Here is a 24,398-nt window from a genome sequence, read left to right as displayed (position 1 = left end):
TTTTATTGTGTGGGAAAAGTACTGGATAATCATGCTAGTTATGAGGTTTATGGGAAGGGTTATATCAACAACTAGGTATATTTAGCTCAATGTTCGGTGCATGTATTTTCTTTTCAAAGAGTTTGTTCCAATCTCTTTCTCACCAATAAAAAACTTGCGCGATTAAAAAGGGAGAAATTATTATATAAACATTTCTATTATGTCAATTTAACGTTTCAACAAATTCAAGATTTGATATGTAACTATAATTTATCATACGATCATCATATATTCACTTTTGTATTATAAAATAATATATTTATGTCATAATAATGTGTGAGAATGAAATCCTCATAATATCGATTAATTAAATTAAAATAATATTTTTAAAAAGATCGTTAAAAAATATTGTATTAACAAGATATTAGAAAGTCATATTTCACAAATAAATTTGTCAAACGATTGTACACATGAATAATTTTGATTTATATTCTTTCTTCACGTCTTTAAATGTTTTATGGAGCAATGATTTAGAGACATGCATGTGTTTAAATAAACTGTCCTGTGGAACACACCGTGAAGTTTGTTCAGGTTCGTCTGTGGCAGTAAAGATGGGATTGGACTTTATTATTTCTAGTTTTAGCAGACATCAAAACGGTTAAGATGCACACTCAACGTAACTTGGCTGTCCTGCTAACTGATTTGATGTGAAGTCTATCGTTATTAATAGAGACTCTTAATTTATTTATGGCTAGCAGTTGTATATGTCAAATTTTAGTAGTTGGAGCTTATCTTAATTATTTATTAAATGATGATTCAATTTTCAGTCTTAAATATTGGGGCACACTGGCACGTCACATGTACCCCTTTTTGGACTATAAAGATCCTGTCCTTGCTGGAGTCTTCTAAATTTGCTATAGCAACAAACAAACATAATAATATAAAAAAAAACTTAATTTATTCTATATGACAAAGAGTTTTTTCTTGTATCATAATTCAATTATGATAAAAATAAATAACATGTGAAACAAAAAGAAGCAAAATAAAAATTGACCAAGGAAATTTTATATTGGAAGTAATTATTTAAAATTTAAGGGTGCGTTTGTTTTGAAGTAAAAGCTTTTACAAAAAACATTTTTAAGATCTAATGGTATTTGAATGATTGAAAATGAAATTTTAGGAGAAAAAGTTTTATGGATCAACAAATAAAAAACTCGTTGATGTCAGAAATTATCCTATGTCTTTGAGGGACGTAAGACAATTTCTACCACACTAAAAGATAACAATTCTTGTTTAGAAAAAAAAAAAAAACCCTCTTACCTTAAAGCCTTAAGTTCTTAACACTATCATCTTTAACTTCTAATATTATTTGAATACTCATATTTTATTTCATTCAAAATCAAGGACACCGCCTCATTAAGTGATACGGGCCGTAGCCCTCCAAAATTTAAAAGAAAATTTTCATATCATATAAAATTTTTAAAAAATATTTATATATTCTCTTAATGATCTTATTAAAATAATTTCTTATTTAATAATTAATACAAATAAAGAATAATAAGATAATTTCACATATTTCACTCAACTTTAAAGTTTTTTTTATTTTTTCTTTCAATTTGTATTATTATTTTTATTTATATTTATTTTTTTCATTTCTAGTCTATTTGCTTATATGTTTTAAATTTCTATATTTTCTTTCCAAATTTCTATTAACTGTCAACCATATTCTTTTTCTTTCTTTTTTGTTATGTCATATACGGTATCTATCTTCTACTTGTTATGTTTTTTTTTTCTGTTATGTAAATTTTATTGTTTATGATTTTAATTTTTAAAAATTAATAAATTATTATGTACTTCTTAAATGTAAGTGTTAGTATTACATTACTACTTAAAATTTTATCAATGTATCATTTTTTATTAATCTCAATTATGTAAGAAGAAATTAACTTGAGTGTATCTTTTTTTATGTGTTTTATGTTTTATATTTAATTTAAAGAAAATTTATTGAATATATAATCTGTAAACAATCTTAATTATATAAGAGAAAATTATTAATTTTTCATATTGTATTTAACTATTTATATTTTGCACATTATAATTTTATATTTAGTATTATAAGTTTAAATATAAATAAAAATAAGAATATTGGATATTGACTGCATTAATTTTTTTTTCAAATTTGATTAAAATATAAGTAAATTAAAAACAATTGACAAATTCTTTAAAAAAAAATGCAAATTGTCCAAATGATTCTCTTATACTTAAGCCACCAAGTCTCAATTCATGAATAAGAACAATTTGAATCAAAACGTTTGATACTCAATCTTGAAAAAATCGATAATTTTCAGTACATAATTAATAATTGATAAATTTAAATTCAAAAATATGCTCGAGCATAACTTTCCTTTGTAAATTTTTCTTTTTTGATTTTCAAGTTATATAAAATTATTTTCTCCTTTCAATCTTTTGATTTTTAGTTAAATTTAACATATTAATTTTTTAAATTTTTAACTTTTATTTTTCTATTTTTGACTTTTAATAAAAGTTGACTAACTTTGCTTCTATTCAAAATAATAAGATCTTAAACCGTCATCTTTTTATTTCCTCAAAAACAGTAAGACATAATAATAAAGTACTTATAGGTTTGAGGCAAATATTTTTCAAAAGATGATCAAAGCAATGAAAAATATTTTCGATAGTTTATCCAAACAATAAAAAAATATTAAATTTTTTTATAAAACACAAAAAAAAAATTCTCAACAATTTATTTTATGATTACCAAATAGACCCTAACTTGAAAAGTTGAATTTTTAAGCAAGTTTATTGAATTATAAATTTGTTTATAGAGTTTAAAAATTTAATTATTGATATTTTAAAATAATAATTTTATATATTTTACCCGTTAAACAAAAAAGGAAACAAAAATCTAATTTCTTACAATGCTATTAACTCGGGACATCTAGAAAATGAATATAGGTTATGAAAATACATTAGACTTTATTAAGTTAGAATAAAATTGGGGGTGAATGGTACCTTTCTTCTGCCACTATTAAACCACCTTTTCTTCCCTCAAAATTTTTTTAAAAAAGGTAACCTTTAATCGAAAATTTAAATTCCAATGGTGGGAGTTGGGAGTTAGGACCTTTTGGGACCATTTTTATTTCCTCACCTATAGCTTTAAATGAACAAGTCCCCAGTGCCTAATCTCCCATTGAAGAAGAAACATTAAAATACCGTAGCATTTAATTTAATAATAATAAATATTGGAATTAATAATATTGATATTTCTCATATCAAATAAAATAAGTAAAAGAAAATCCAAGTTCAACAAAAACTTTTCTTCTGCTAACAGACAAAAGAATTCCATTTTCCAAAGCCTTCCACGCAATGACAAACGATGCCATGCCATGCTATCTCTATTGATTTCACCAAAACCCAAAAGAGTGCCTACGTCACGCCATTGGTTTCCGCGCTTGCTTCCAGGCTAGTTGCTCCTCTTGCTTTCTCTCTCTCTTAACATACACGCTCGCGGACAATAAAATATTTACAAAAACAAATATCTGGTAAAAAAATAAAATAATTAAAAGTATTTCTATATAAATACATAAAATAACTGTTCATTTTACACTTTTTTTCTATGTGAATACAAAATTGTCATTTGACATTGCCCTAGAAAAAGCTTTAGCGACCTTGACTAGCTAACGTGTGCTGTACTTAGCTTTTAAGAGTTTGGCTTTATTGCGATGTTTTTAGAGATTTGACTTTGTTTTTTCTTTAACGGGAGAGATGGACTTTAGTCTTTTATGCTTTATTGCATTTATATATATATATAATTTTTTATAAGAAGAATTCGAACACAACTATTTTAAGAGAAATAATATACATTAATTATTGAACTTAATATTTTGAAACATTTATATATACCTTCAAAATGCCAAATAATATATATTTGTTGTTCAAAGGTGCTTTTATGCTCTTCTTATGATAATATTTATTAAAAAAATTGTAATTGATACATTATAAACGTGGTGAGAAATAAACGAAAAAAATTTCATAAAGTACAGATTTCATTTACCTTAACAAATACCTTAGGCATCCATTAACTAGACACTTGTCAAAATTCTTGAAATTTAGATAAAGAATGTTAATTTTTGTTTTTTCTTTTGCATTTATTTCTCATAAAAATAAAAGATAAAAATATCAAACAAACTTTTAACTTTATATAAATAATTTTAATAAGTTTTTTTTAATTTTATAAATGGTATAATGTAATTATATATTATTTTTAACTTTTGGTGATTATTTGATATTATTATTATTTTTGTTTTGTTATAATTATTTTTATAATTATAGATTTTAAATTTAAATAATAAAATTATATTTAATTGTAAATATTTTTATTTAATCGTGTTAAACGTGTTGTGTTGTATATTAACATGTTTAATAAACGTGTCAATCGTGTCATGTTACATGTATATTAAACGTATACATGTGCGTGTTTTAAATTTAAGATGTGAATATTAAACGTGTCGTGTTTGTGTTTAACCTTAACATGTTTTATATTTAATCGTGTCTAATACGTTTACGACATGTTAACACGAATTGCTAAGTTTATGTTAATGTGTCTTGTTCAAAATTATCAGATTTAAAACAAATAGAGGTAAAATTTATAAAAGCACTTGAAAATAACCAACATAATTTATATTCTTATTTTCTTGAAACAAAAAATTGTTTTAAAAAATAAACATTAAAGCAAATTCAATTATAAAAACAAAAAGAAAAAGGTTGTCCTAATATTTTTGGACTAAAGTGAGAAAGTAATACTTCAAACTTGAAAGAATTAAAATGTAAATACATCTAAATATTTGATTTATTGATTATTGTATGATCTTTTATTTAAAGAATAAGATTCAAATTTCATTCTTTTAATTATAAAAAAAATATAAGCACATAATTTCTACTATAGTGCTCAAATCCAACAATTAGCAAATTGCATTGACTCATGCCATGTGTGTGACAACATCGTAGTGGGTTTGTACCATATTTTTAAAAAAATAATTTATAGTACTGTTACTTAGACCGTTGGATTTTATATAAAATTTCATTTCTAATTATTATATTTGACTAGGGAGGGTTGATTAAAAATTAATGATGTGGTCCCAAAGAAAACTCGTGCCATAAATGATTGCCACTTTTTCCATTGCGGAATGCCTAGTACATTGAAATTATGAATGAAATAACAAGTGACATTATGATTATTAGTTTTCAAATATTAAAAATAAAAGAGATACATTTGTATTGATAAAACATTTTTTGTTAAAAGTATTATTTTTGTTTAATGTTTCCTAGACATTAAATTAAAATAAAAATATACATAACCTTTATGTTGCCATTTGTTTAGCCATTTTTCAAGGATTTATTATTTTTATAATAATTTATTAAAATTTAAAATAGAGTTTCAAAGGCTAAAACAATTCCTTCAAAGATAAAAAGAGAACTATTTTTATCTTCTATAAGAAAGAAATGTAAGTAGTGCATTAAATTTAGCTAAAAACATACTCTTTGACATTGTAGCGTTTTATGCCACTTTAATTGAACAATATTATAACTAGAAGGGTTAACTCAATAAGTAAAATTGTTATTTCATCATATCAGCATATATTTCTCTCATTCAAATCATGCCATGTTATTTTATTTATAATGTTCTCAAAATCAACTTAAATTTAGGTTTAGTAAGCTAATTATTTATGATACCCAACATCCCACATCTGATGTGAATGTGATTGTTAAGACTTATATAATAATCAAAACCTACCACTACTAGCAACTTGAGTTTAAATTTTTGAGGATTGCGTGGTTTAGGTTCAAAAAACTGCGTACATCTGATTAGACTTAATTCGTTACATTATTCTACATAATTTAAGATTTATAATTTATAAACATTGTATATGCAAGAGAGGAATATATTATATCTCATAATATTATTTACAAATTACTGGGACTTACCAAAAGAGCCTATAAAATTATTACTCACGCATTCTCACAATTTTCTTTGATTTGGATAGAACAGATAAAAATAAGAAAAAAAAAGGTTAAAAAAAAAAGAGAGTTTTTTATTGCAAAGAAAAAGGAATAAAAGATTTGACTCAGAAAAATTTTGGAATATAGAAAGAAGATATAAATAAGCTCCCATCATTCATTCCATCATCTATTTGGCTCTCTCGCCTCCTCTGTCACTCTAAACTCGAGTTTCTTCTCATTTCTCTCTCCTCCTTCCTTGGAATTCTGTTCATCCGGTTCGGTCGGTTCATCTTCGATTTAGCAAAAAAATCCCTCAAAAAGGAAAAAGCAAAAGTCTAGGGTTTGAGTTTTGGTTCAATGATTGAAGCTTTTGGCGATTTTTGTTATTACTAAAGAACAAAAAAAAAAAAAAAAAAAGAAAGAAAGCGGTGGAAATTTCACTTAGAGAGAGAGAGAGAGAGAGAGAGAGAGGTTGCAAAAATTAATGTGGTTTCCATTGTTTTGATGCGACGTAGTTTTGCGAGCTTTTGCTGCTACTGCTCAGGTATCTTGAACAAGTCACTCTCTAGTTTGATTTTTTTTTGTTGCTTTCAGCTAATTTTCTTCCTTTTTTTTTTCTGAATTTTGCGGCTTTAATTAGTTTAGGCTAAGTTTAGATGTATCAATTTTATGATTAATATTTTTTAGGAAATTATTTGCAAAATTAAAAATAAGACTGCGTAAGTTTATTTTAATATTAAATTAATATGGAAAATTGATGCACGGAAAATCCAATGAAGTTGAATTTTCAAAATTTAGGCCGAACATTGAAGAAGTTGTAAAAATTTAATCCGATAGAGGGGATATAGCTTTGCTCAGTTGGTTTTTGAAAAATTGAGCTGAGAATGTAAAAGAGGAAAGGAAAGATTATAGAATTATAGCTTTGCAAAGGTTGTTGCGTGTATAGATTGGAAATATTATAGTTACTGCATTAGGTAGTTGTTTGAATTACTATTAAATCAAACAACCTTAACTCACTTTATGTTCTCGGCAATTTTAATTTTTGTTTTGGCTATTTTTGTGGTTTGGTGTGGTAAACGTTAACGTGGTTAGTGTTTGAGACCAGTTTGATTGGTTTGTGGCAGAGGGTGGGTATCCCCTTGAGCTCTAGTGTGGCAACTAGGTGTTAGAACTTGAAGTTGGTTGCAAGCTTGGCAATGGCTCAGGGTTAATTTAACAACTATTTAATGAAAGGGATTACTGTCAGTTTTTTTTTTTTTTTTTTTTTTGGGGGGGGGGGGGGGGGTGGTGGGTTTGCCTGCAGTCAGTTATTTTATATCAAAATGAAGAATGTACATTTTTTTCGTCTATCCAAGCAGTGGAGTTTGCAATAGGTTAAGAATTGTTCAAACCAAACCAATATCATTCAGTTTATTTGTGACACTCAATTTGCCTCTATTGTGTCCTTTGAGATCTTTATCTGTCCAGGTGTGTCAACTTGTATACACGTTGTATTCTTGCACAAGACTACAGTTGCACATCTTTACTTTATCCATTTCTTAGCTTTTTTCAGCCATTTATTCTTTTCAATTTCTGATCACCTGTTAATAATAGATCCAGATTAAATAAATCTAGGTCATGACAGCATCACCCAATTTTTGCTTTGTCAAGATATGCTCTTCGCTGTACTCTTGTCTCTCCAACGAACATTTTACTGAATTTCAACAGTAATTCTTGGTATATAATTATCTAAGTGTTTGTTGTTGCTGCTTTTCTTTTTTCCTTGTAATTTTTCTACTAAATACTCCATTTATTGTTTTTGGTTTGCTGATGGTTTTTATAATATATCTCACAGATGTGAAATGCCTGATTAGTGTTGAGAATTATTGATAAGAAGCGATATTACAAGGCACATTCACTGCTAAGAAATTTTCATATTAAGACAAATTGAAGTGTGCTCTCTTGCCAACATCTACTGTTGATGGAGCATGGTTAACACTTTTGGCTTTTGGATGTGAATTGTGAAGCTCTTGCCAGACAATAGTAAGAATGTATTTTGTTTGCCTGTTTTCTAGACAAATATCTGCTTTATCTTGTTAAACAGCTGGATCTCACTTATGGAGAATGATCTTACATTCTCTTATAATGTGACTTTGTTACAATGGTCATTCCTTCTGCAGAGCACTATTTTTGCTATTGATGCATTAGATGGTGTAACAACTACCCTCTTACACAGTTTCAAGTTTGTTGGGCGATGGCCATAAATTCTGGAGAAAGTTTTTTTGGGGGGTGGGGAAGATTTAGGGATGTTTTAATGAATGTGGAAAAATTGCCATGCAATAATTTCTCTACTTCGAATTTTTCTTCTTAAATTTTATTTTCACCTGTAATCTGTCCCCCTTGTTCTGTGTATCCTCTTGTTTTTCATGTATAATAAATTATATCAAAGAGATAATACACATTGATATTGTCTCATATAACAATTGATATTGTTGTGTAAATTTCTAGTGAAGATTCTTCACTTATGCTTAGAAAGTAATTTGTACTATCCATACCTCCTTCTATTTATTGGTTCCTACCATATTGGCTGTTGGGAAATCCAAAGCTTGGAGCATTATTGTTTGACAATTGTTGTTAATGCATTCCAGATTCTTGCCTCCTTGCTTGGTTGCTAATCTGTGCTACAGTGTAGAGGTCCACCTTCAACAATGCCTTCTCTTCAACTGTTGCAGTTAACTGAGCATGGTCGAAGTCTTCTGGCCTCAAGGAGGTAACGATGGATTTTATTGCTGATAATCAATTTAAGTACTGATGTTGACACATCTATATCTTAATTGAGTCAATTTATTTGTTGTATAAATGATAAGAGTTGGTGCTTCTTTCTGTTTTGGTTTTGATAATGATATCACCAATATATTAGATGTCTGCTAGGTCAAGTATTAGCTTGTATCTCTCCTTTCTCCTAATTCTTTCCTCATGTCTACTTCTTGATGAATGTGAGTAACATAAAGAAAAATGTCTCTTAAGAGCTTTTATTTGTTTGGGGTTGCTGATGAGTGGTGTAAACTGAAGGTGAGTGACCCTATGGAGAGAAAGGCTTATGACTTTACACATATTTAAAGCTTTAAAAAATGTTTGAAGAATAATGCAATACATGGTCCTTTTGTAGGGGTCTTCTTGCATTGTAAATTTAGTTTGGGAACGACCCTTGCTTATTTTCAGCTCTCTGTCTGTTTGCATTTGGTACAATTTTGGGAGCAACTATGTTATCAAGACATCAGTTTTTAGCAATTTAAAAAATCTGAAAATTGTTCATTTGATTATTATAAGGAGTTCTCAAAATTTCAGAGGACAATGACATGAGAAAGAAATTCATAACACTATTATTTTTTTTCCAAGACAAGCGAAGAGGGGGATTGAGACACTCAATTGTTCTAGGGAGTGATTGTATTCTTATAGGATCTGGTCTTGAGTTATGCCTTTGAGATTAGGATTACAACTAACCCTTGGGGCTTCACCCCCCATGGCTACATCTCCCTCTAAGAGGAGGAGATTTCCTGTAAGCCTGGGATCTAAAGAGAAATTTCAATCATAATTATCCTGGAAAGTTTTCATATCGGTTAACTACTTGGAATGAAGGTATTTTTCAGAGTTACCTAGCAAAAGACAAGTGGGAAATGTTTGGTTTGAGTAGTGTAGGAAACCCCTATTAGTTGGGAATGTTCTGTTGTGAAAATGATCTTGGAAAAAAAATATTATCATGTAACGGGGCAGTTGTGATTTAAGCCAGGTCCAGTTATGTCTTCCTAAAATTGTATTAATTGATGGTAGAGAAGATTAGACTTTTCCCAAAGGGCTTAGATGCTTGAATGTAACTTTAATTACCCATCTTTCTTCTGAAGCTTTAGTCTTTGTTCAATATTATTGCAGTTTTAATCTGTATGTTACCATCGTATCAAGGTCATCTATGTTATGTGGCATGATAATATTCCCTGCCCTACCCACCCAGTGGGGCTCTGTTGGATGTCTACGCAATGATCCTCCTCTGATGTAAAATGCTCAAGTGGCATAGCCTTCGTCTCAACTTCTTCCCTGGTGACTGTCTAGTATTTTACTATTTTTTTTGTGGTTTCACAGGAAAGCACTATTGCTTGCTTCTGGTATTGTGGTTGCTGGTGGTGCTGCTGCTTATGTGCAATCACGGTTTAGTAGTAAAAAGCCCAATTCATATTGTCATTACAATGGGGACCGAGATAATAGAGAAAATTCTGATGAGGTTGTTAAAAACAATAATAATGTAAAGGGAACTACACAAAAGAAAAGTGGATTGAAGTCCCTTCAGGTTCTAGCAGCAATTCTTCTATCTGAGATGGGCCAAATAGGTGCAAGAGATCTTTTGGCTTTGGTGGGCATAGCGGTACGCCTTTTTGTGTACTTCAAACATACTGTTGTATGATATGTTGCTTGCTTTCTAAGTTTTGCTATCCTTTATATTTTATTTGTTTCACAGCAACCTTCTTCATTGCAATCACAAACATTGTTAAGAATATGGACCAGATAACAAAGTCAAAGATAGTCTGAATTTTTACCCTCCTAAAAAGTGAGTTATTTAGAATTTCTGTGCTGAATCTTTGGTGTAGAGATGCCACTTGATCTGGTGGTAAGTGGTATATGGTAAAAGGCCTTGGTTCAAATCCATCTTTATGCTAGACAATTACAATATGTTATCTCAGTACAACACCCAGACACCACCCCTCATTCCCTTGACTGGGTTTTGTAATAATTCTCTGGATACTTTGATCCAGAAGGAAAAATACTAGAAATTAAAGAAGTTACCAAATGTGTAGTTGCTTTATTTTTTTTTTTGGTAAAGTTTAGCTAGTGTATTTGGTCATATAAGTAACATAAGAAGGCAGTGGTTAGGCAAGGCACTTTATCTATCTGATTTTATCATACACGCATCTATGCAGACAGATATCAACACATATTTGATTTTAGCTTGCACTTTTCGTGTCTGCATCAGATAGAGCAAATGGGAAAAATAAACCTGTAAAAAAGGTGAATGGAAATTTGAATTCCTTCCTGAGGGATGTAACTTAGGAGTTTTAGTAGCTTGAGCATAGGGGGTTTTGTGTTCTTTTAAAGTAAAGCATCTACTTTATATTTTTTTGCAGGTGCTGAGAACTGCTTTGAGCAATAGATTAGCAAAAGTTCAGGGATTTCTATTCCGCGCTGCCTTTCTTCGGCGTGTGCCATCATTTTTCCGGCTAATATCCGAAAACATTTTGTTGTGCTTTCTTCTGTCAACCATTTATTCTACTTCAAAGTACATAACTGGTACCCTAAGTCTGAGGTTCAGAAAAATACTGACAAAACTCATCCATGCACATTACTTTGAGGTAGTCTTCTTCCTTTAATGTTGGAGTAATCTATCTATAACTGATTTTTTGAATTTCTCTTCCTAAGCTATGTTCATTTTTTAACCTGGTTAGATCAGGTGTGCTTCCTATCATAATTCATGAATACTTTTTTGTTCACTTTTTCCCCGCATGAGTGAAGTATCTTATCTTCTTTGCACATCTTCATCTGTGAGGGGGAATACATGTTTGTTTTATATTCTTTATATCTAAGTTTTTTTTTGTCCCTCTTTTCTTTTAAAATGTGTGTGATATTTTTAACCAAAACATTGTGGGACTAAATTGCTCCTAGACTTAAGACATGTTAAGTTCAGAATTATTTAAAATTTTGTTACTGGAAAAGATCTACTCAGTTGTTGTAACATAGCAAACTTCTGAAGGGGTAATAGCACCAGTAAGCACATTTTCTTATCAGTGTTGAAATTTCTGGAGGACCCATCTAATATACAAATTGCAAATTCAATCTCCTCCTCTGGGAATGGTGTTTGCTTTACTTTGTTTGTTCTTTCATGTAGGAGAAAGCACTCCAAATTGGGAAGTTATCTCTTGATTTGGATGCATTATAAGGTTTTTTTCTTGTTATTTCTATGTTTTCTCTATCGTTTATCAATAGAACATTTGATTTCAGAACATGGCATATTACAAAATATCACATGTTGATGGACGGATTAGGAATCCTGAACAACGGATTGCAAGTGATGTGCCGAGATTCTGTTCAGAGTTGAGTGAGCTTGTACAGGATGATTTGACAGCAGTTACTGATGGTCTGCTTTATACTTGGCGTCTTTGTTCTTATGCTAGCCCAAAATACATTTTCTGGATATTGGTAAATTATTTGTCCTATTCATTTGTATTTGGAACAGCTAATTCTAGCAACTATTGTGCTAGTGTAGTTATTATCCTAATGTCTGGTTGTCACATTAATCTATGAGGTTGCTTTGCAGGCCTATGTTTTGGGAGCAGGAGCTGCAATAAGAAACTTCTCTCCTGCTTTTGGGAAACTAATGTCCAAAGAACAACAGTTGGAAGGAGAATATAGACAGCTCCATTCAAGGTTAAGGACCCATGCAGAAAGTATAGCATTTTACGGTGGAGAAAATAGAGAAGAATCTCATATTCAGCAGAAGTTTAAGACTCTTGTAAGGCACATGAGAGTCGTACTTCATGATCATTGGTGGTTTGGCATGATTCAAGACTTCTTATTGAAGTATCTTGGTGCTACTGTTGCTGTTGTTTTGATTATCGAGCCTTTCTTTGCTGGCCACCTTAGACCTGACACTTCAACATTGGGACGGGCAGAGATGTTAAGCAATTTAAGATATCACACCAGTGTTGTAATTTCACTATTTCAGGCCCTGGGGACTCTTTCTATAAGTTCAAGACGGTTAAATCGTCTCAGGTATTTCTTTGTTGACTTCTGGTTTTAGAGAGGTGTTTATAATTTCTGGAAGAAAAACAACAAATCAGGAATATTAAGCACTTTCTAAGCAACCTCTGAAATCTTACCGTATGCATTTTTAATATTCATGATGGATATGTTGCACATTCAGTAGTAGACTAATTGTTGTTGATCATTACAAGAATGAACGTGAGTGAGACAGCTTTCTGGTTCAGCTAAGATTAAGTTTTATTCTTATATATTTCTTTTAGCTCTGCTAATATTCAGATATATTTTTTTATTCAGCTAATATTTCTGGTTCAGCTAATATGTTTCTTTTAATATATTCCAGTGGTTATGCTGACCGCATTCATGAGTTGATACTTATATCAAGAGAGCTAAGTGCTGATGATAAAAAATCGTCCCTGCAAAGTGCTGGAAGTAGGAATTACTTCAGTGAAGCTAATTGTGTTGAGTTTTCTAGTGTCAAGGTATTGAGATGATATTGGACCATATATAATTCTTAATATGCCTTAGTCATAATTTTTGTTCTAATTGTAGAAATTCTATCCAGGTTGTCACTCCAACTGGGAATGTTTTGGTGAAGGATCTCTCCCTGAGGGTTGAATCAGGATCTAATCTTTTGATTACAGGTAGTTTTTCCCTTTAAATTATTTTGATTTACATTTACCTTTAATATTCCTTATGTTGCTATCTCCTAGTCTCTTACACCTGCTTTTCTTTGTTAAACTTCTATTATAGTTGAGGAAGTGTATGAGCTCTTATTGGAAAGTAGAGTCACCTTAAACAAGTTGTTGTAGAATTGTTACTTAGCAATCAAAAAGCAAGTTTTGGCTGTTTGAAGTGGTGCTTTGTTCTTGATATGATATATTTACCACATAGTGGCTTATTTTAAATGTCAAACCTGCTAACAGTTATATTTAAGAACAATGTTTTACTTTGTAGTACATATTTTGGTATGATGACATTTATAAAGATTTAACTTTTGAAAAAATATTGTCCTTGCTTCTGTGCTCTTTCAGTGAATAGTAAAAGTCTATATAGAAATATTAATTTATTTGTTATGTGCTGACATTTATAAATTGGTTGTTCTTGTTTTATATATACATATATATGTATTTATGTATGTAAGTATGTATGTGTATTTGTTGATTTGTATGCTGACATTCTTTATGTTCAAGTTTCCAAATTTAATCTGTTCTTTTGGCTTTTAGAAATTATTGATGAGAACTTTGAAAAGGCAATACTTAATCCTGTTTGTGTAGGTTTTAAAGCCCTGTTGTGATCTTTAGGCCAATTTAAATCTTTGTTTTTTCTTTGCTGAAGGTCCAAATGGCAGTGGAAAGAGTTCCCTTTTCCGGGTTTTAGGTGGTCTTTGGCCACTGGTATCTGGCCATATTGTGAAACCGGGGGTTGGTTCTGATCTTAATAAGGAAATTTTCTATGTGCCACAAAGACCATATACAGCTGTTGGAACCCTTCGCGACCAGTTAATTTATCCTCTTACTGCAGATCAGGAAGTTGAACCTCTTACACATAGTGGAATGGTGGAGCTGTTGAAAAATGTATGAGTTTCATCTCATAATTTTTTTCTTGTTTTCACTTTCTGAAAATTGTATTGTTGCTTTGTATTTCTTTTGGGTTTTATAGCCAACCTTCAAACTAATTCTTAACTTTGTTATCCATGCAGGTTGACCTTGAGTACCTATTGGATCGTTACCCACCTGAAAAAGAGGTTAACTGGGGTGATGAACTCTCTCTTGGGGAGCAACAGAGATTGGGGATGGCTAGACTGTTCTACCATAAGCCTAAATTTGCAATTCTTGATGAGTGCACAAGTGCTGTGACAACTGATATGGAGGAGCGGTTTTGTGCTAAAGTTAGAGCTATGGGTACATCATGCATAACTATATCACATCGTCCAGCACTAGTTGCATTTCATGATGTGGTTTTGTCCTTGGATGGGGAAGGAGGATGGAAAGTTCATTACAAAAGGTACCAAGCATAAATTTTTGGAGATTATAGTTTTTGTTTTTTGTTTGGTTTGTGTTAATGAAACTTGTATAAAATCTCCAGGGAGGATTCTTCAGTACAAAGTGAAGATGGGATTGATTTGACTGAACCTTCTGAAAGAGACCGCCAAACTGATGCCATTACAGTTCAACGTGCATTCACTGCAGCTAAAAAGGTCTTAAAAAACTTCTGAATTTTTGGTTTTCTTGTGTGTTTGTTTTGTTCAACTGGATCCGTTTTATCTTACTGCAAAATTTTGAGTGAATTTGTCTAGGATTCTGCATTCTCAAGTCCAAAGGCACAATCATATGTATCAGAGGTGATAGCAGCATCTCCCTTTGTGAATCATGATGTTAAATTGCCCGTTGTTCCGCAACTTCAGAGGGTTCCAAGAGTGCTGCCATTGAGAGTAGCTGGCATGTTTAAAGTATTGGTAAGTTTTGGAAGAGCCTTTTTTGGTCACATAAATTAACCTTGTGAATTAAAGGATGATTTGCCCATAATGGTGCCCAAAGTTGGTATCAATATGAGCTTGTGAAGTTCTAAATCTTGATTGGACCTGAATGATGAGTTTTCCCAAAATATAGCTTCTCTTGTTTTCTAGGTCATAAGTAGGAGACTTATGTAGTTGTTATGACTTTGCTCCCGCCTCCTTTTGTTGAGTTCTAGGTTATTCCTAAATTGAGTTTTCACTGGTGTTTCAGATCCCTAGAAATAATTCTATAGCAATAGTAGATTCATTTAAATTGCCTTTTAGCAAAGAGTTTGAGCCCTACAAAATAATTGCTCAAAGTAATGCTATTATGGATAGGTAATGATGGACTCAGCCTCCTTTCACTAAATGTTCTCAAACATATGTCTATAACTGTAGCATAGCTGATACAAGTAGGTTAAATACTGTTGTATAAGATTTGTTGAGCATATGGAGCATTAATTTTGTGATATTTACTTATCTGCAATATTTGAATTCACGTAAACCAGGTGCAAGGCATCCTTAGTATTAGTGAGCGCATGGTGTTCTAATCCACTACCACAATTTTTATTTCTTTTGTCTACAACCTTCAGTTCTTGTGATACAGGTACCTACCATATTAGACAAACAAGGAGCTCAACTACTTACAGTTGCGTTTCTTGTTGTCTCGAGAACATGGATATCAGATCGGATTGCATCGTTGAATGGTATTCTAACTATGTTCTTTACTTTATAGCTATTTTGAAATCTGAGGGATTGGTTATTGTTATCTATATGCATCAATTCTCAGGAACGACTGTGAAGTATGTGTTGAAGCAGGACAAGGCAGCCTTTAGCCGATTAATTGGTATAAGCGTTCTTCAAAGTGCTGCATCTTCTTTCATTGCACCTTCCTTGAGGTAATTTTGGCTGTTCAGCATGTATTGACCTCTATATGAAATACTAAATAAAAAGAGGGAGATGTGAATAGACAAAGATATATCTGTTATTTTTTGACAGTTTTGTGATTTGTGCAGTTTGTAAATCCTTGATTTAGGTTTCATTATTTTTATGTTTCTATCACGTCATTTAAATTATTATTTCATTCCCCTACACCCAATAAGTGAAAGTAACATGTGGTATGAATATTTAATTTGAATCTGGCTGGTCCAAAATTTTTGTTGCCAAAGCAAGCATGCAGAAAATTCAAGTAGACCAGATACTTATAAAGGTTAGACAATTTACAGTAGACTGCAAGAGTCTTTAAGGGATTTGTTTTTTCAAGAAAAAATTTATTTTGTTCTTTTTAAGTTCTAAGTTTTTTTATTTACCGTATTGGGCATTTCTTATACAGCAGGAGCTTTGTCCAGATCTATTCCTTCCATGTTATTACAAATTCTTCAAAACTTATGCTGTTATGCATATGTATAGATTTTCCTCCCCCCTTTCAATCTTTTCTGCTTGCATTCCAGACCTTTAATTTTTCTTATTATTTGGAATTTATTAATTAAAACCTTAATTTCTATATCTTTTGAACTCCAATTAAGTCTTTCCATTTTGTGTTTCAGTATGTTTGTTGTGCTGTATGTGCAGATTGGGTAGCCAATTTACATGCAGAACACTGTATGTCTAACTTGTTGGTTTGTATTTGCCTGTAATCTGGGACTGTTAAATAATATATACATTTTGTGATACTTCTGATAAACTATGTCATGGTTATCCTATGCATGGCTCATGTCCATTCTTATTTTTCCATTACTTCATGTCATGCTGGTAAACTTCTGAGTGGAACTCTGGATCGAATGAAGAGAATGAATGTCAGTCATGCATTTACAATTATATTCATAACCTCCAGTAATATTTCTACTTAGAGTATTTTTTTTAGTGCTTTATAAGACTATGGTTATACTTGATTCTCGATGGTGTGAAATTTACGACAGAAGTTTTATGCTCATCCCGAGCTTTAGTTGCATATCTAGTTTCATGCCTTCTCAGTAAAAAATATCTGTTTAAAGAACCTGTTTCTTGGTTTACAGGCACTTGACAGCTAGGCTGGCCCTTGGATGGAGGATTAGATTGACTCAACATTTGTTAAAGAACTACTTAAGAAATAATGCATTTTACCAGGTGATTGGTTCAGCTCAGAAACATGTGCTGCCTGGGTATCTGGCACGCATTGCACAGTGTTAATAATTTTCACCACTATTACCTAGAACTTAGCAATGGTAAATTCACATCAAATGCATCTCCTTGTAGGTCTTTCACATGTCAAGCAAAAATATTGATGCAGATCAAAGAATAACTCATGATCTTGAAAAGTTAACCACTGATTTATCAGGACTGGTTACTGGAATGGTAAAGCCATCTGTTGATATTTTGTGGTGAGTACATTATGTAAATTTTATTATTATTTATTATGGTATTGGTTTCTGTGTAATCTTGATTCGAGGCTTTGAAAGTATATCTTTCTTTCCTCCCTTCCTTATCTATCTTCTAAGAAAAGTTCTTAATAATGCTGCAATTTTAAGGTTCACCTGGAGAATGAAGCTGTTAACTGGAAGGAGGGGCGTTGCCATTTTGTATGCATATATGTTGCTTGGTCTGGGTTTTCTAAGGACTGTTACTCCTGATTTTGGTGATTTGACAAGTCGAGAACAACAACTTGAGGGAACCTTTAGGTAATTCCATCTTGATTTAGAATCCATGCTCTACTAATACTAAGCATGCTAGCTGTACTTGCACATGGAAATTCTTGCTTGAATATATATGCCAAAAAAACAGATATAAACTGGTGTTGTAAATTCAATTGGTCTGGTAGTTTGAACAGTGAAGCTCAGGAACTTAGCTGGGTAGTAACAAGTAAAAACTAGCAGAATCCATTAAACCCAGTGGTTTTGGAAACTGTCTGATACTTAAAATATTTATTTTTACCCATTTTTCGTAGCTATTACTGCCATACAATCAAGTGTTAGAACATATAACGATACATAATGGTGGCTCTCACTGAAAAAGAGGAGGGGAAAAAAGAAGAGAAAAAGAAAAGGTTTTGAAAAGATTAAGTTTTGACAGAAATGAAAAAAAAAAAAAATTTGCTCCTGTCTCGTATAGATTTGGCTTCTTTCATGTTAATACACTTCTACCCTCCTTCATTATGCACTTCCTTGCCAGTAGCATTCCCTCTAGGTTTGCGGATTACAAGGCAAAGCCATCCCTTATCATATCGTTGAATACCCTTGTGTGTTTTGTTTGTCTGTTTTGATTTTTTCGTCCATGGATAATAACAGCTAATGACCAAATTAAACAGATAAATGAAAAGAATTTTTTGCGGAGACTCATTAGCCAGTTTACTATAAGTGATGGTTTGGCTCTTTATTTCCCACCAATCCAGACATGATATCCCCCTTCCCCTGTCCTTTATCCCTCTCAGGCATCTATGTTTGTTAACTGAATAGCTGAGTCAATGTGTGGCACTCTTGTTTGTCTTGTGGGCCTATGCGTGGGCTTATATAACATGTTTGTGCACGTGTTTTGCATGTGTGTGATTTTTATAATATCTGGATGTTGCTGCACATATCATTCTAATAACTTATACTATATATTAATTAGGTTCATGCACGAAAGACTGCGAACTCATGCTGAATCTATTGCTTTCTTTGGAGGTGGTGCTCGAGAAAAAGCTGTAAGCTACTGAATTTATTGTTGTTTCTGATGCATTTGAATGTCAACTGTTGTTTCCATCATTGTTGATGCTGATGTAAAAATTTCCATGTGGAAAAGTAGACTGAAAACAGTAGGAGTATATTTAATATTTCTATGGGTTAGCAACTGGAAGTCGAATACATTGTTATGTTTGTATCGGACAACTATAGTTTACACTTTACATGCCTGGGCTGAAACCCGGCAAAATAAGCTTTTCTTGTAATGTCCCACAATTGCTGGTTTCATATAGGCTTGGATTTTGCGTCAAGATTATTAGCCAAAAAAAAAATTTTGCCATCAAGAATTGTTTAGTCATCCTTGATGATACTGTTTGATTGTCGCCCACCCCTTCTTGTTCTATAATGTAAAGAAAAGTTTTTCAGCTGAGAAGGCAGCACTATGTTTTTGCCCCTTGTCTAGAGAGGACATGGCCAGATAATTTGTTTTAAGAACGAAATCCATCTTTACCAATTTTTGTGGGAATCATGGTACAGTATTGTTATTTTTTCCCTTTTGCATGGTTTACTGCTGCACATGCATTATGCAACGTTATAGACTCCTTTTTCCCCATTATTTCATGCCCTGTCTCTAAATCTATGTGTCCTATATTGAACAGATGGTTGATTCAAGATTCAGGGAGCTTCTTGATCACTCTTTGTTACTTTTGAAGAAGAAATGGCTGTTTGGTATACTCGATGATTTTGTCACGAAACAGCTTCCACATAATGTTACTTGGGGTTTGAGCTTATTATATGCCTTGGAACACAAAGGTGACCGAGCCTTAATTTCTACTCAAGGTGAGATATCTAACTGGCTTTTGTAGTACTTTCTAGTTTCTCCCTCCTTTCTCTCTCTGAAAGTACTGGGATACCTTTTAGGTGAGCTTGCCCATGCACTGCGGTTCCTGGCATCTGTTGTGTCTCAAAGCTTTGTAGCCTTTGGTGACATCCTGGAATTGCATAGAAAGTTCCTGGAGCTATCTGGAAGCATCAACCGAATATTCGAGCTTGAAGAGCTTCTTGATGCTGCTCAGTCTGGTATATTTTTTTAACTGTTTCCTAATGATTGTGTAGCCTTGCATTTTATTTTGTATATTTTCATATATTTTGCTGAAACAATTGCGTCAAAAGATTAATCACACTGTCACAGTTGCTAAGATTTCTTTTGAGAGCTTTCTTTTCTAATCTGCTTCTTCTGAGTGTGAAATAGCTTTAGATAAAATTAATATCATGTGTTTGGAGATTGAGATTTTCTATTAGTATCTTCAAGTGCTAATCCATAAATTATAACAATGTAAATGCATAGAAGTTAGTATGCTTGTTGGAGAAGTACCAAACTGACTAATGAAGTTCTTATCCAACTCAAACTGAGAAGGTTACATATAACAGTTAGGCATTTGTGAATGTAATCTGCTTACAATGTGACGTTGCATACGTTCCTCATGTTAGTATGTTTCAATAGGAACCTGGAATACATGATGTTGGGCCTTGCCAAAAGATGGGATTTGAATGTAGGTTGTGTTTCAATTTTATGTACTTCTGCTCATGATATCTATCACATAAGTTTTTCTTCTGATGTGCTGAAGTGAAGCTGATTTGTTTTGGACATTAGAAATATTTTTGTTGATCAGACACTGCTGCATTTCTATTTGATTAGGGGCAAATTCTTTCTTCCTTATCTTCTTTTGTTTTTTTTTATTTTCTCATTTTAAGACTGACTTTGTTGTCTAAATATTGCACATTTAATCTAACAAGATTGTCATCTAACCAGGGGATTTGAGCACTGATAACTTGGCACGGTCTCAGAGGACTGGTCTATATGCTGAGGATGTTATTTCTTTTGCTGAGGTGGATATAATTACTCCAGCACAGAAGCTGTTGGCTAGGCAGTTGACTGTTGATGTAGTACCTGGAAAAAGCCTGCTTGTTACTGGTTAGTATAGGAATTTTTATCATTCGCCTTGATAGAAGATTTACATCTGACATGCCTTTAATTTCTTAAGGACCAAATGGGAGCGGTAAAAGCTCTGTTTTTAGAGTACTTCGACGTCTCTGGCCCATTGTGAGTGGAAGACTTTATAAACCGTCCCACCATTTTAATGAAGAGGCTTTATTGGGTGGTGGCATCTTCTACGTTCCTCAGCGACCATATACTTGCTTGGGAACTTTAAGGGATCAAATCATATATCCTCTCTCTCGTGAGGAAGCGGAGCTGAGGGAATTAAAGTTGTACGGAAAAGGTAACCCCACTTGCATAAGTTGCATTGCTTTCCTTATCTTTAAAATTTCTGTTTTCATATCTATTATTTATATGTGATTGAATGGTAATTTTGTTCTAATGATAGAATCGTGAACAAACACATTGCCATGCTTTCAGACATTTCTGATGGATGAGTTAATTTGATTATTCTTTTAGACTCTTGAGTTATATGGTACAAAAAAGTGGTGCCATGTAGATGTGTAGTGGTCTATTAAAGACTAGTTATAACAACAAACGGAGTGTTTTCCCTGTAGAGTTGACTATAAGGATCATATTGTGCCATTGTGTTCTGTTCAGGACATATCCTCAGTAAGTTCAGTCCTTTTTTATAATTTTCATCCATGTCCACTATGGTCTTCGTCTCCCTGAAAAAAGTAGTTATTAACCAAAATTATATTGAGTGTTCATGTTCCAAAAAAAATAAAATTATCCGGAATTTGGGCAATTGATATTGCTTTTTTCTCGTTCGGATGAGTTATTAAGGGACATTGACTACTATTAAGTATTCTAGGGGCTTCAGATGAGAATAATATCTAATCTCTCTTATTATCATTAAGATGATGACAGTTTAAAAAGCATGGTAGAATGACAGATCATTTCATGTGTATATTGGTGTCAAAGTTTTTGGTTTATTTTGTTCAAAGATTTTTCTGGAAAATATATATCGAGTTTGTTTATGCTTTTGGGAATTGTGAACATGCAAATTTGCAGGTAAAAAATCAGCAGACACCACAAAGATTCTGGATGCACGTTTGAAAACTATTCTTGAAAATGTTCGATTGAATTATCTTTTGGAAAGAGAGGAAGTTGGTTGGGATGCTAATGTCAACTGGGAAGACATCCTCTCGCTTGGAGAACAGCAGAGATTAGGCATGGTGAGTAAAGTTAACTTGTTGCACCTTCATGGCATGTTTGGACAACATTTTACTATTTATACTGGACAGGTTTCTTTTGTTTAACATCAAACTTTCTGTTTTACCAGGCACGATTATTCTTCCACAAGCCTAAATTTGGTATCCTTGATGAGTGCACAAAGTATGTAACTAATCCCTATGTATTTTGTTTATAACAGTAACTAGTTGTCTAACTTACCTGGGTATTCTTCCCATGGCAGTGCAACAAGTGTGGATGTTGAGGAACAACTTTATAGACTTGCAAAAGATTTGGGTATAACTGTTGTTACCTCATCACAGGCAAGTAGTTTCACTGGATAGTGATTAATGACAAGCATGCAACTGATTATTGTCAAACATCTTTAATTCAGTGGATAATAAAATATTTGGGATGCTCATCATCATTATCTGGTGCACCACTGCCAAATGCAGAAATTGCACAAAGTTAGCACCCATTGTTACACTTCACAATTATGTCACTTCTCGCTTGCATTAATTGTTTTTGCTATTGTATTTTCTCAGCGGCCTGCTTTGATACCATTCCATGGTTTGGAGTTACGACTTGTTGATGGTGAGGGTAAATGGGAGCTTCGTTCGATCAAGCAATGAGTTTGGTGCAACGGGGAGCTTTCTGTTTGTGCTCTGAACGGTGGTATATACGGGAACTGGGGGCAAACACGAACCTGACATTGCTGTTTGAGGGAATCAGTTGACTTAATTATACACCGTATGAATTCTTTATCATGCTCAGAACAATGAGTATGGGAAGGGGATGCCAGGTGCCAGTAATACTTATTAAATTTCCCTTTGGAGTTTCAAAGGATAATATTCATTATTTTTTATGTATACCACGGGCTGTGGTATTTGGTCAATGCATGAGCTGGAGCCAAAAGGAGAAGCAAATTAGATCAGATTATTGCAAATACTGGTAGGTAGGAATTATCGAAATGATTAACAGTCCAAGTACATCCATAATCTATAAAATTTTCATGTACAGCTTTTTCATATTCCCCCTACCCCTATTTTTTACCCTTTTTTTATCGGGTAAAATCCGCGGTCCTGCATGTTGTAAGAATTTGTTCTTGCGGTCATGAATAAAATTGAAGGGAATAGAATTTTACATATTTTATCCTCCTCCTCCTCTTTGTTTCATATCTGTCCTAATCAATCCTGGACTTAGGTTTTAACCAATCTTGCCACTACATTTTATGATCTCTTTGTTTTATATGTATATACATCGTTTCTTCAATATAAGACTCTATTATTTGCACTAAGCTTAGTTCATCAATTTTATAATTTCATTAGTGGATGTTTCTTTGTTGTTGTGTCCAGAATAATAAAAACAAGAGAGAGAGTAAAAAGGTATAAACATTTGATACCATTTTGGTTTCGAAAAAACGAAAAGGGGAAACGTAATTGATGTATGTATTATATGATAAATATTTTACATATTATTTGTAATAGGATGTATATAGGAATGAAGTATTATTCACGTTACTATAACACAATGAAGGTGTTGTTACACATCTTATACAAACAATACATATAATATGACCTGAATAATTTATTACATACAATTTACGTTAAGCTTCTAAAATTATAATTTACTAGACAAGTAGAGTTGTTTTAAAATATTATATTAAATTCTGTTTTCAAGTTTTGTCGAATTAAAAAAAAAAAAAAAGACTCAACAGCATAGCTATCAATTTTTAACTTACTATTTATTTGTACTTTTAAAATATTAAAAAAAAAAACTTAAAAAACAAACTGGAGAATGTTTGCTTTTTTGTTATTCAAAGTTGAGCCCGTTGAAATGAAAAGATTATGGTACCGAAAAAACACAAGAAATGAAAGATTTGACTGTCACCTATTGCGCATTGCGCTTCAAGTTTATCTATTACAATATAAACTTTAGAAGCTTGAAGGATAAAACTGTAAACTCTCGTCAACTTTATGATAGTGAGAAAATCTCGACCATTGCAGTGGAGCTTCATTTTTCTGGCTTTATTACATCGACTATTCCTGTTTCTTTAAACACATATAACACAGAAGGAACAATTGGTGGGTGGGTGGGTCGGTTTGAGTGACCAATTTCTTGGCTCTGTGTTGGACTTGCAATAACTAATTAATTATAAAGAAGATCCAACAAAGATTAATCAGGGCCGCCGGCACCTTGTCATTTAGCAATGTTAGATTGACCGATCAAGTTTCTCAACATATGGGTTATAATCTTATCAAATGGTTGGATATGGATTCTTGATAAACAAACACAGTTAATTAATTGTAAA

General features: G+C 32.2%; 1 protein-coding gene across 2 annotated transcripts; it reads left to right on the top strand.

The window, feature by feature from the left end:
• The first annotated feature begins 6,167 nt into the window (after nt 1-6,167).
• On the top strand, nt 6,168-23,234 carry ABCD1 (peroxisomal ABC transporter 1). Of its 2 annotated transcripts, XM_018127008.2 has the most exons (27): nt 6,168-6,544; nt 7,835-8,022; nt 8,628-8,749; nt 10,117-10,396; nt 11,154-11,378; nt 12,025-12,222; nt 12,341-12,795; nt 13,127-13,265; nt 13,349-13,427; nt 14,122-14,360; nt 14,486-14,790; nt 14,872-14,983; nt 15,083-15,241; nt 15,888-15,987; nt 16,071-16,179; nt 17,296-17,386; nt 17,516-17,640; nt 17,788-17,937; nt 18,866-18,938; nt 19,575-19,755; nt 19,837-19,995; nt 20,729-20,890; nt 20,961-21,197; nt 21,929-22,092; nt 22,200-22,252; nt 22,332-22,410; nt 22,633-23,234. In XM_018127008.2, the coding sequence occupies exons 3-27, from the start codon at nt 8,688-8,690 to the stop codon at nt 22,717-22,719; spliced, it is 4,023 nt and encodes a 1,340-aa protein (XP_017982497.2). In that variant the 5' UTR covers nt 6,168-6,544; nt 7,835-8,022; nt 8,628-8,687; the 3' UTR covers nt 22,720-23,234. The 2 variants fall into 2 exon arrangements, with proteins under 2 accessions (XP_017982497.2, XP_017982502.2); XM_018127013.2 differs by lacking the exon at nt 7,835-8,022.
• Nucleotides 23,235-24,398: the final 1,164 nt, after the last annotated feature.

The sequence above is a fragment of the Theobroma cacao genome, chromosome 1 (genome assembly GCF_053813885.1).
Source record: "Theobroma cacao isolate CCN51 chromosome 1, ASM5381388v1, whole genome shotgun sequence".
NCBI lineage: Eukaryota > Viridiplantae > Streptophyta > Magnoliopsida > Malvales > Malvaceae > Theobroma > Theobroma cacao.
Note: the sequence above shows the minus strand (reverse complement) of the source record. Positions and strands in the feature narration are given on the sequence as shown.